At 66.1% G+C, this 12,358-nt stretch overlaps 1 protein-coding gene across 3 annotated transcripts in view; it reads right to left on the bottom strand.

The window, feature by feature from the left end:
• The window catches only part of LOC111156220 (lipase maturation factor 1), an 83,931-nt gene that overhangs the window by 5,824 nt on the left and 65,749 nt on the right, over positions 1 to 12,358 (bottom strand). For all 3 annotated transcript variants that reach the window (XR_002641191.1, XM_022516960.1, XM_022516961.1), the window contains exon 6: positions 6,110 to 6,277. Coding sequence is in view for 2 of the 3 variants with exons in the window: in XM_022516960.1 (XP_022372668.1) it covers positions 6,110 to 6,277 (168 nt within the window). In the remaining variant the exon portion in view is untranslated. The remainder of the gene's footprint in view (positions 1 to 6,109; positions 6,278 to 12,358) is intronic.

Below are 12,358 nucleotides of genomic sequence, written 5' to 3'. Positions count from 1 at the left end.
TCCCCTGAGAACGGAGCAGAGCCCCGGGGCCCTGTCTGCCCAGGCGCCGGGCCTCCCCGACCTCCATGTGCAAACCCCCAGCGGTGAGGACGGGGACAGAGGAGAGCCCAGGGAGCCTGTCCGAGATGCCCCGTTTCCTCCAGCATCTCTGTCCTGTCTGCGTCCCTGGAACCATCCGATCCCACACTCGGGCACACCCTTCCTGTCACTTGCGCGGAGGAGAGCCCAGCAGGCACGAACTTGGGAGTTTCTCAAGACTCCCGCAGAGCCATCGGTCGCTGGCGGGCCACCCCTGACCGTGCCCTTTCGTCCTCGAGAAGTGGAGTGAGCCCCTGCGTCCCAAAGCCACGACCCTTCTGTGCCATCACTCAGTGGCTCCAGGAACACTGACTTTGCATCCAGGGCGACTGGCTTCTCAAGGCTCAAGGGCTGGAAGGAGCGAGCAGTGCTGCAGCCGGACGGGGGACAGGGACGGGGGACAGGGCCAGCGACGCTTGAGCCCAGGCAGCCACGCAGACCCACGTCAGCCTCCGCCCTCCCTGGAGGCAGGTAGTGGGCCTCCGCCCAGGGAAGGAACCCTTGAAGGGCAGAGCTTCATGTCGGGGAGGTCGAGGCGGCGGGCTGGCGCTGTGCCAGGAGGCACACAGGCCAGTAGGCGCAGGGACGGCCGGGGTGCCCTTGCGTCTGCCAGCCTCGGGGTCCCAGGCACGTGGAAGCTCCCGGACGACGTGGGCGGAGACCTAGGGGAAAGCCAGGCAGAGACCCCGCGCGGCCCCGCCCGGAGGAAGGCTAAGCCAGCCCTGCCTCAGAGGCTCCGTCAGACCCGGCCGTACGGGGAGCCGGACCTGCGAGCAGGAGAGCTGCTCGGCAGGGCGGGATTCGGCACCGAGGACACGGCGTCCGCACCCTCACCCGCGGCCCATGGCGGCCGGCGTCCCGTGGGGGCCCGAGGACCCGCGAGCCAAGGAGAGGGGCTCAGGAGAACAGATCGGAGGCGGGAGGAAACCTGGAGCTGGTGCATAAGCGTGTCCGAGCAGCCTCTGCGAACGCGAGAACGAGACGCTGGTCACGAGCAGGAGAAACGCGGAAAGTGTGGGAAGAGCCACACGCACTCGGAGAGCGCCAACGGGGCGGCTCCCAGACGTGAGGCGAGTGGGCGCGGGGACGGCAGGGTCCGGAGGCGAGGCGCCCTCTGAGCCACAGCACGGACCGGGACGGGATGCCCGACAGACGCACCGGGTGCCACGTCCCGGGAAGCGAGGGCGGCAGAGAAATACCGAGAGATCACGTCCCAGAATTGTGATTTGATGACAGCGACGAACGGATCGGAGACGCCTACGATGCCACCAGGGGGGTTAGGGGCAGAGTCACACGGTGAGCCCGGCGGGGCCCCCGCACAGACGCACAGCCCTGCCGCGAGAACGCCGTCAGGCTCTGAACCGCTGTGCTAAAAGTGTCAGGAGGGCGGGGACTGGAGGACGCCCGCCCGCGGCCTCTCCGCAGGGTCCCCGGGTCAGGAACGGCCCATCTGCGCGTGAATAACTTCGGAACGTCTTTTCGGTTCCCTTACAGTGTAGGCGTCCCGGGGACACACGTGCTCATGGGCAACTTTGTGTGTCCCGGGACCCCGGCTCTGGGCGTGTGGCCTCTGGCTGTTGCCCTGGTGATGGCCCTCACCGTGACCCGTTCCTGACTCCGGCCAAAGTCACAGAGGGTGGAAGGAGCAGGACGTGGTGGGAGGCGGAGGCAGGTCTCTCTGCTCCAACCAGGAGCCACCTGCCTCTGAGCACCTGGTCCCACTAGGGGGGCGCGCGCTCCTATCCCTTACAGATGCTGCCCCTGCCAGGGTCCCTCCCTCAGACTCGAGGCTTAATGTCACAAGGCGGGGGGCGTCTGGGCCCGGGCGGTTCAGCTCTCCGGTTGAGTCTTACGTGCCCCTCTCCAAGTAGACAGCAGCCCCGTGGCCTCGCAGAACCGTCCGGAACAGCTGTGTCAACCCAGCGTAGGAGGAGAGGAGCACGTCCGCATCCTCAGCCCCACCCCGGAGGAATGAGCGGAAACAACAGATCCGGAGGTGTCCCTCGGGCTGTCGGGCGCAGGAGAAGCGCGGCCCGTCAGGACTGAGCCTAACCCCCCACGCCGCGCACTGCTCCGCACAGTGACCGGCCCCTGGCACAGCGCGGGGATCCTTGAGAGCTAAGCTGCGGCCGTGAGGCTGCGCCCTGCAGCCCCCACGCTGGAGCCCCAGACTGCCCGGGACGGCGGCGGACCAGCTGTCTGGCCGTCCTCTCTGCTCCGGAGAGCCGGGCAGGGCACTGGACCCTGGAGAGCCGCAGTGCTACCATGGCTCTGGCGAGGACTCCTGGGACGTGCCTGGACCAGGGGCTCCCCAGGTCTCTGGGGGACAGAAGGCAAGTGCGTGAGCTGGTCTTCTGGAATAACGTCCAGAGCTGCGGGTCAGCAAGGTCCAGCTCGGGCCCCACGCTGAGCTCCTGTGGCGCCCGCTGTCCACCGTTACCCACCCAGGCAGCAGCTCCCAGAGCCAGGTCAGGGCCCAATCCTCAGGCCGCTCCTGGCCGAGCCATCCACGCTTGAGCCCTGGGCCCCTCCACGTGCTAGGGGGACACTGGTGGCCTGGGCTGGGGTTTGGACTTGCCACTGAGCCGGGTCCAGCTAGCCAGTCGCCGGCCTGGAGCAGGAGTCCCGCCACGTGCTCTGTGGACAAGGGCACTCAGAGGGTCCCGGGTCGGAGAGTTGAGTCTGCCCCAGGGTCGCAAACCTCCTTCACTTTTTCAAGTGACAGGACAACTGGCTTCTCCTTGGTACTCGTCACAGCCAGCCGTCAGGTTTTGGGGAGAGACAGCGGGAGGTGGACACTGCTTCCCCCAGGCCCAGGCAGGTTTAGCGCCTGGAGAGGGTCCCTAGCAGTCCGCAGCCTGGAAAAGCAGCCAAGGTGGGCAGGGGGCTAGTGAATGCCCCACATTCCCCTCCCCAGGCAGTCGTCTGTCGCCATGGTGACCACAAAGCCACGCAGAGCCCCACTCCCGGCACGGCTGTGCAGGGCCGGATCGTCCGAGTCACCTTGGAATTGGGACAGCAGGGGAGGGTCCGGCACGAGGTGGTGCCCACACTGGTGGACCCCGTCGGGCGCTCGAGCCGGCCCGGAGTCGCCTTCTGCTGGCTTGGGACTGTGGGAGCACAGGGCTCAGGGTGGGCGCGGCAGGCATGCGGCCCGTGCGCCCCTGCCTACCGGGGGGGGCCCTTATCGGGGTGGGGGGCGCAGGGCTCACCGGCCCGGCCGCGGCGCTGCCCTCGAGCCAAGTCCGGCTTCCTGACGCGTGAACTGTGGCGCGCGCAGACCGCAGAGGGTTGCTCCGCGGTGGAAGTGAGCGCTTCAGCCGGGAAAACGAGGACCCCCGAGCGTGCGCTGCTAAGTGAGGGCACGTCGGGAGAGCGAGTGTCCCGGGCGCCCGCAGCCACGGGACGTCCTGGAGAAGGCCGAGCTACGGCGACAGCCGGGTGTCAGGGGCTGCCCTGGGCTTGAGGCGGGGTCTGGGAGCACAGAAGGCTCTCGGGGCAGTGGAGGGACTCTGTGACCGACAGACCCCTGTCACTAGACGCGTCCGAACCCAGAGGATGCACAGCGCCGGTGACCCTGCAGCGAACTCTCGTAATCCCGCTGGTGATCAGGTGTCTGGGCTCCTAAGTCGACGTGTCACGTGACACGGATATGGGGATCCTCTACCGACGTGTCACTTGACACACTGCTGTGCGGACCCTGTACCGCCGTGTCATGTGACTTCGGGACCGTCCGCGCTCTGTGCTGCGTTTTTCTGCAGATCCGTGACTGTCCACAACGAGAACGTTAACTCCCAACAGCGGCTGAAGCACTGGCGGGCGGCAGCAGGTGGCAGGCCTGGGCCTGAGCTCTGGGGCGGCCGCGGCGGCCGTGTGGGGGTGAAATTTGGGCGTGGAGTCCGTGCGGGGAGCACTTGTTCAGCCGCGGGAAGCCACGTGAGTAGCCGAGTCAGAAAACGGACGCTGAGAACGACGGGACACGAGGGAACACAAAGATGTGAAAGTCCAAAGATGCCAGCTGAGGCGGCTGCTCCGTTAAGGAAGCGGCTCTGCTGTGACACGCGGCCCCGTCCCCAGCACGACGTCTGCTGCGACGTCTGCCTTCAGAGGAAATGGGCGCGGCCCGACCGCCAGCCCCAGGGGCCGAGTCCCCGTCCCCTGGCAGCCCTGCCTCTGTCCTGCTTGCCGGGAGCACAGCCGGGCAGGTCACTGCCACCACCGCACGGCCTGCAGCGACGGCCACGCATGGTGCACGCCGACGCCGGCCAGGCAGCCCCCGGGACGCATCGCAGTGCGCAGGGTGACCGAAGAGGCGTTCGTCCTGGGAGGTGAACCGTGATGGACCACGTCGGCCACTCGGGAGCGTGAAGTGACCTCCTCACAGCGGGTGCAGAGAGAACCGTGTGTTTAATTCGGTGACTAAAAATGGCACAAGGAAACCAGAAACAGATGGGACTTGGGGAAGGTGGCCCACGCCGGCATTCCCTGCTGGGGCCCTCGAGAGCACGCGGGAGCCCGGCGCTGGCTGCCTGAGCCGCAGGGAGCAGATGTGCGGAGCTCAACTTGCCGGTGCTCCGCTGCTCTGGGAGCTGCCGCGGGGCGAGCACACGGCCGACCGGGACCGACTGGTGCAGGGGCCGGCGTGCGTGACGATGGCCGCGTCCGTGGCATTGGCACACTCGGGCAGCGCAGAGGAAGACGACGTAGTTAAAGATGGCGTCTACAGTGTCAGAAAACGAGGTGCCTCGTACGAACACACCCCAGTGTGGACCAGAGCTCCTGCGCCCGTCACAGCCGCCGCGGGACCAGTCTTGTGGTCGAGGACCAGAAGGCAGTCCCGTGACGCTGCCAGGGCTTCCCGCCGGATCCCGCACGCCGCCGCCCAGCCCTCGGCCGCGTGACAGCCGACAGGACGAAGGTGGACACGCGGCACAGTCGGGGAGGAGGTGAAGCGAGGGGGGTCGGGGCTGGAGGGCAGGGGACGGTGAGACCCCAGGATGCACACTTAGTGTACGTCACGGCGCGTGTATGAGAAGTGGGCGTTCCTTGAGAGATCGCGTCCCTACGCCCGCGTCGTTGCAGCCGTAGCAAGAAACCGCAAAATGCCGCAGACCTGGCGGTTTCAGGGAAGGTGCCCCACCCTGAGCGCCTGCTTAACCCCGCGCGTTTGCTTCTGTACCGCGCTCGGCCGTTCCTAGACACTGGCAGCAGGACGTGGTTTGTGCCTTTCTACGTCCACCCGAGTGCATTCGGGGCTGTGGGATTTTGGAGCGCATGAGCCCCCTCGCAGCCTCCTGAATGTGGGGTCCGTCTGCACAACTCGCTGCTCTAGATACGACCGCGGTACCACGGGAGTCACGCCCGCCTGGACACGGGCCTCCCTTCACACACACGCCCCCCGCAGCCTTATTTGTTACCACAAAGACTTGGAAACACCCGGAAATTCCACCGATGGAACAACAGATGAGCCAACTACGGGACACAGGGAGGGGGCACAGCCCGAGGCAGAGGTCCCTCCACGGCCTGCGGCTCTCCCCGTGGGCAGGCGAGGCGGGGCACGCGCTTCCCAGAACGCTCACTCTCCGTGCCCTTCCCTGCGAGCTGTCCCCCCGCAAGGACAGCAGCTACGACGGAGCAGTCGGAATCCCAGTTTTGGACACTCTGTCTCCAAAGCTAATGATGACCTCCAGGTCAGCTGCCTGAATTTAATTACAAGGAAACGGGACGCCTGGGTGGCTCAGTTGTTAGGTGTCTGTATTCCACTCGGGTCATGATCCCGGGGTCCTGGGATCGAGTCCCACGTCGGGCTCCCTGCTCAGCGGGAAGCCTGCTTCTGCCTCTTGCCCTCCCCCGTTTGTTCTACCTCGGGGCTGGACGGCTAACCCAGGAGAGGGATGACCCCATGGGAGGACGCCCCTAGAACCCAGCACGGACGGCTTCCCGGACGCAAGGGAGGAGCCACCTGCCTGTCCTCCCAGCGGAGACTCCTCTCAGGGACACAGTTACAGTGATGACGCACGTGTGGGCTCACCTGGAACAGGATCTGTAAGGCCCCGTGGAGGGTACACATTCGCCGTCCGAGGAAGAGGAAGAAAGGCACCACGAGCTCGAGGAAGTGGTTGCTGAGTGTCTCGAAGCGGTGGACCCACCATGGGGACTGGTGCAGGAAGTAGGCCACAGGGTTGGGCACTGGCTGCGTCTGGGGGACAGAAGGAGGCCCGTGAGCCCAGCCTGGAGCTCCACCCCGCAGGGGCCCTCTGCCCCCCTCGCCCGGCCCTGCCCCCACCCCCGGCCGTCTCAGGAGAGCGTCCTGGCTGGGAAAGGCTCAGGGGAGACTAGTCTGACCGACCTTTCTCCAGTAGCTCAAGATGCCTGTGGCCAAGATGCCAGACCTGGAACCGAGTGTCTCAGCCTTAGGGTGTGAATCATGGGCGCCCTCCCACTGCCTGGTCTCCTTTAATTCTGATGCTGATCCCGGGGGGCACTCTGAGTGTCCTGGGGACCCAGGAGCAAAGGGATGGGCACTAGGGGAACCCAGGTTTCAGGTCCGCGCTCACATGCGGGGATTTCCGCTTGGAGGCCGGTGGAAGCTGGGGGTTCCGGCCGCGTGTGTGTTCCTGGGAACAGCCCCCGAGCATGTGTGAGGGGGCGGGGGGAGCGTCCCGGGAGGCCTGCAAGTTGACTCAGCCGTGGTGCTGGCCGCCCCAGGACCTAGCGGACAGGCCCTGTGCCTCTGACCGCAGTGGCCCGGTCTTCCCCCAGACTCCTGGTGGCAGCCTCCCACCTCCTGGGTGGAGACACGCGGCCATCCGTGAGAAGACCACCACCCAGAGCGCTCTGGTTCCAGGAGCCGCGTGCGGCCCGGTTCACCTGCCGTCCCCACCCAGGTCTGGGACCCAGGGCGTCCAAAAGCAGGTGTTGGGGGAGCCCAGCCCAGGTGAGTGGCCTTGTTCCTCTTCTCGCCACTATGGTTCTGAGCACAAGTCCCTCATGTGCCCCATTCTCCCTCCCGGGGACTTCTCTCCACGCCCGCCCAGCGTGGCCATCACGTCGCCATCTGAGTGAGGGGAGTGCCGGGGCGGCAGAGACAACGGGCAACGGCGGTTGGGCTGACCTGGGTCCAGTTTTGAAACTCAACGTGTTTCTGGTACAAAACGACGTCTACTCGTCACAGGTGGTGCAGCCGCTGCTGCTGCCCCTGGAGCCCCGCGCTGGCCCCACCCGGCTCCCCGGCTTGGCCCCGCTGCAGGCTCTCCTACCCCTACCCTAGGCGTGTCCCCCCCGCCCCTGGACACAAGGAGGTGCCTGTGCCACGGGTCCAGGTGCGCAGGCCCGGTGCTGTCCCCGGGGCACGGAGCCTCCTGCCTGGACACGTGGGGCAGTGGGATCAGGTAAGAGGCTGTGGGAGGACGTCGCGCGAACGGCAGCCCTCGGCTGACCGCTCCCGTCCGCCACTCAGGGCCGGAGATGGTCCCGGGAAGGACGGCAGGCAGGCAAGGGCCACTGTCCCATCCAGTTCGTTCCCTTGCTAACTTTTCATTCAGGCACAATTTCTGACTTAGAGGAAAGTCAGAACAGGAAAGAAAACCCCCGGATGGCACACTTCGCACCCATGCTCTCCCGCTTCCCACTGCAGGAGCGGCGGCAAGTGGGCGGCTCGGCCCCGCGGCACCTAAGCGTGAAGGGTGAGCACTCCCGTGGCTCGGCGAGCACAACCGACCGGTGTAAGGGCGGCCCCAGGCCACGTCGCCTGCAGTCCCGCACCTCGCCAGCCTCTCATCTGAACGTCAGGACACAGCCCAGCTCATGTGCCCCGTGTCCCTCAGGGCGGGTCTAGGGCACATGCTCTTGGCAGGAGGCCCGCAGGGGTGACGGGGCTGTCCCAGCGGGACCCAGGGTGGCATGGTGGTTTGTGCCTGGACTTCTCGGTTGAGGGGTGTCCGTTGGGCCCCGCCCGGCACTGTGAGGCGGAGAAGCAGCCTCCTGTGTTCCAGCATCCTGGGACGGTTTTCGCCAGAATCTGGGGTTCCCTTGGCCACTGAGTGGTGACTTCTGGGGCCACTGTTCCTTCGGCCTCTGTGAGCTGGCTTTCCACCGCAGGGTCACGTGTGCCTCCAGCCTGTTTATCAGCGCTCATGTGGCCACGCGGGCTTTCTTTACGGCCACTTCTGACGTGGTGGCTCTTCCAGAGACTCCCTACTTTCTGGCCCTAAAGACGCTCCAGGGTCATCAGAACCCCTTGCTGCTGCCGCCCCTCTTTTTCCTGAGGAGCCCTGGTCCCTGTGAGGGCAGGCTGGGAGCAGGCACCCAGCCTGGGCGTGGGGGTCGCTGTCTCTGGGCTCCTCCGTGGACGGAGGTAGAGAAGAAGGCGAGCGACCGCGTCTCCACTGCTGCCCCCACGCCATCTCGCTCACAGGGCTGTGCGTCCCCCGCGTTCTGAGTGGATTCTGCAGCACAGGGAGGCAGGCAGCTCTCTCCCCGTCTACCCCAGGGGCTCTCGGCCAGCGACACCTGTTCCCACCTGTGAGCATGGAGGGCCCACCTGCCACGCGGCCTCGGAGCCCTGTCTGCTCCCTCCTGAGGCTTCTGCCACACCGAGTCCCCAGCCGAGCAACCCAGGAACGACGTGTGGCCGACACTTGGTGGACGGGACACGTGGCGGTCACTGCTCGTGGGTGGGTTAAGTGCAGCGCGTGTCCCTGTGACGCGGCCTTCCCGTTCGTTGTCCCGCAGGGTCTGCAGACAGGCAGCCACATGTGCTCTGCCCTCCAGCGCGGACGGTCCACGAATGGCCGAGAAGGACAAGGTCTTGGTGCCAGTTCTGCGGAGTCTTCGGCTGGCTTCTGAAAAGCACTCGAGGCACACGACTGTCCAGGCCACCGTGGTGACAGGATGCACACGTGAGGGGGACGAGCACAGACGCAGGGAGAGGACGTGTGTCCCTTTGCCTTCGGAGCAGTCACCGCCCCAGAAGTGCCCGCAGCACGGGGTCACGTCTGCGCCTGGAGGTGTGGGGCTGCCCGCACCCAGGGAGGGCCCCAGCGACGGCCGACCTTCTAGGACTCCTCCAGGACGGCGGGCCTGGCTGAGGGTAGGACGCATGTATGAAGAAGAGACGGAGGGGCACCTGGGTGGCTCAGTGGGTTAAAGCCTCTGCCTTCGGCTCGGGTCATGATCCCAGGGTCCTGGGATCGAGCCCCGCATCGGGCTCTCTGCTCGGCGGGGAGCTTGCTTTCTCCTCTCTCTCTGCCTGCCTCTCCACCTACTTGTGATTTCTGTCAAATAAATAAAATCTTAAAAAAAAAAAAAAAAAAAAGACGGAGCCCACTGTGCTTGCTTGTAGCCTGGGGAGGGAAGCCACGCGCCTCGCTGAATCCGGGAGACGCGGTCTGCGGTCCCTCCTGCGTCCGGTCCTCCCCACCGAGGGCACCGGCCGGGGTGCGGGCGGCCACGGGGCAGAGCGCACGACTCGGCTTCAGGGTTTGCCGAAAGAGATACACCGTCCGGGGCAGGGAGTGCGGCTGAGCGGCCCCTGAGGCCTCTGGGCACCGGCCCCACCTTTGGGCAGCAAGGCTCCGTCCACCAGGGCGGGCTCACTGCATCCGCTGCAGGCCGGCCCCGGGACCAGGGAGGAGGAGGGGACCCGGCTGGTGGCGCACCTGCCGCAGCCCCTGGGTCATGCCTGCAGCAGCAGGAGCCTGGACGGAGAGTGCTGCGGGGGCAGGTCAGGGTTCACAGGAGAAGGGCTCCAGCCCAAACGTATCCTCTGTGGGGCAGCGGCCGCCAGTTCTGGTCAGCACACGCCTGGGGGGGGGTGCTGGGAAGCCTTGCTCAGCGGAAGTGTCCCCCGCCGGCACAGCCAGGGAGCAGCTGCACGGCCGGGGGAGCGGTGGGGCCGGGGTCGGCAGGTGTGAGCCCAGAGCGGCCAGGCACCCCCCTCCCCGCTGCGGAAATGCCAGCCGGTGCCTGGGGACGGACACTAGCCGCGGCGTGGAATTCCTTCCAGGGACACTCCGTCTTCCAGCGCCTGCACTGCCTGTGCAGGGACTGGGCTCCTCTTGTGGGTTTACGGTCTGCTGGGCGGGGGGGTGTCGGCCTACCTGCCCTCTCTGCGTGGCTGGGGAGGGTCCCGAGGCCTCCCTGCTCCTGCAAGCCCAGGACAGTTTTATTTTTGTTTGCACTGAAGCTGGGAAAAACCCCACTGTGTCGTAGAATCTGGCTGTAAGCCCTGGAAACGGCATCTGGAACATCACACCCCATAAAGCGGGGGAAGGGGTGCCCAGTGCTGCCTCCAGCAGGAAGCTCAGCCACGCTCACCCCTGCGGCCAAGTGGCCCGAGTGCCGCGCAGCCTGGATGTTGGCGGCCGGCCAGCCCTGACCCCAGGAACACTTTGCGGCTGGTTCCCTTAAGAAGAGACACTTTTAAAAAAGAAAAACACGGGTGATAAAAACAGTCGTAGGGTTTGGGGAAAGCGACGTTCCTCCACGCTTGTTCCAACACCTTCCCTTCCAGGCCTCAGTGGTGAGTCCGAGATAGACAGAAATGGCTTTTTCAGCCATTTTCCCATTTCGGGGACTGTATATTACGTGTTTGAGGCTTCAATCAGGAAGGGAAGGTGCGTAATTGTCTGAACAAATTTCTGAAAATCCCCAAGCCGTCCACATTCTGTTCCATCAGAAGGACTGAGTCGCGAGCCCTCCGCCTGCCCAGGACCCCTGCCCCTCGCAGAGCCCAGGACTGAGGTGTCCGCAGAAAGGCCGCTGGGAAGTCTTAAGTCCCCATATGTTTGCGGGGTGGGGGGCCTCCCCCGTACACCAGAGGCGTCCGCCTGCTGGTGGCCCCCAGATGGTAGGAGGGGGACCGCTGGCACCTGGGCGGTGAGGGGCTCAGGATAAAACCCGGAGACGGTGTTTGCGCACAGCTGCGGCTGCCTCCCCACGGGTCTTGGGACGGGTGGGGCCCCCCATATCAGGGCTGAAGGCTCCGTCCCGAGTGAGGCCAAGGCAGAGCCAGCGGTGGCCGCTGCCCCTGCCCACCCAGATGACGGGTGATGTAGGAGGAGGAGCGAGCTATGAACGTGACGGGGTGCCCTGGGCCCACGGGACAGGAGCAGTCACAGCGCCGTGGGGGCAGGACTGGACACTGGGGTGAGCTGTGGTGGCACCCCCAAGAGCTGCCGCCCACCACCCCCCTTTGCGGGGGCTCCTCCCGCCCAACCGTGGGGAGAGGCCGGGTCCCAGCCTCGTCTTCAAGGGACGGGTGGCGGTCTGCCCCGCGTGTTGTACCTGTCGCACACCGCCCAGGCAGGCAGGGGAGAGGCCTCCAGAGCGGAGCCCGCCGGCAGCGAGCCCGCACGCGAGCTACGTGAGGGGCGTCCAGCAGGTGGTGGGGGCACGGCGGGCCAGGTCCGGTCGGCACGGAGCGGCAGCCCTGGAAGTGGCCAGTCCGTGGACGAACAGAGGAGCGCCGCGGCACACGGTTTCTGGGATGGGAACTGTGTGATCGTGGCCACGGCCCTGCCGGTCCCCACGGCTCACAGGAGCAGCGCGTCACTCACAGGTACGCGGTGACGCACCCGAGACGGGCCGAGAACCCCGACGTCCGCGCTCGCGTGCCGAGGGAAGCCAAGGAGCCGTGGCGAGAATGGAGCGACCCGAGAGAAGCCGCGGCGACGCGGGAGGACGGACGGGAGAAGGAGCCAGCGACGGTGTCGGAAACCAGGTCGAAGCGCAGCTTGGTGTGAGCGGCCCAAACGCACTGCGAGGCAGAACCCGGGGCTGCCTGGGCGGCTCGTCGTGACCTCAGAGTCCTGGGATCGAGCCCCGCGGCCGGCTCCCTGCTCGCTGCCCCTCCTCCTGCCTGTGCGCCCTCTTGCCCACACTCTAATAAAATCTTAAAAAAAAAAAAAAAAAGGCTGAGTTTGTCACACCCCCTAAGACAAGACCCGGCACAGCGGCCTGTGGAGGGGAGGGCGTGCGGGGGCGGCTGTCAGACCTCGGAAGCACCGAGACCAGGGACAGAAGGTGGTTTCTTAAGGCCACTGGGGATCGCCAGGAGGCCCCCAGGGCAGCAACACCTAGGCGCCTCGCACCAGAGCGTCTAGACACCGCGTGGGCGGCAGACACCACAGCTGTGGCCCCCGCGCCCACAGTTCCTGCTGCTCGTTTCAGGCCCTTCTCTCAACCGTACTAGGACGCACGGACAGCGGGGCGGGAGACCGGGAGGTGCCAAGCCCGCAGCCCAACTTCGGGAGCAGTCACGGGGCACGGGACGTTCCTG

This window comes from Enhydra lutris, unplaced genomic scaffold (assembly GCF_002288905.1).
Source record: "Enhydra lutris kenyoni isolate GAN:26980312 unplaced genomic scaffold, ASM228890v2 scaffoldscaffold45, whole genome shotgun sequence".
Taxonomy (NCBI): domain Eukaryota; kingdom Metazoa; phylum Chordata; class Mammalia; order Carnivora; family Mustelidae; genus Enhydra; species Enhydra lutris.
The sequence above is the reverse complement of the archived record's forward strand: the minus strand, read 5'-3'. Positions and strand labels throughout refer to the sequence as shown.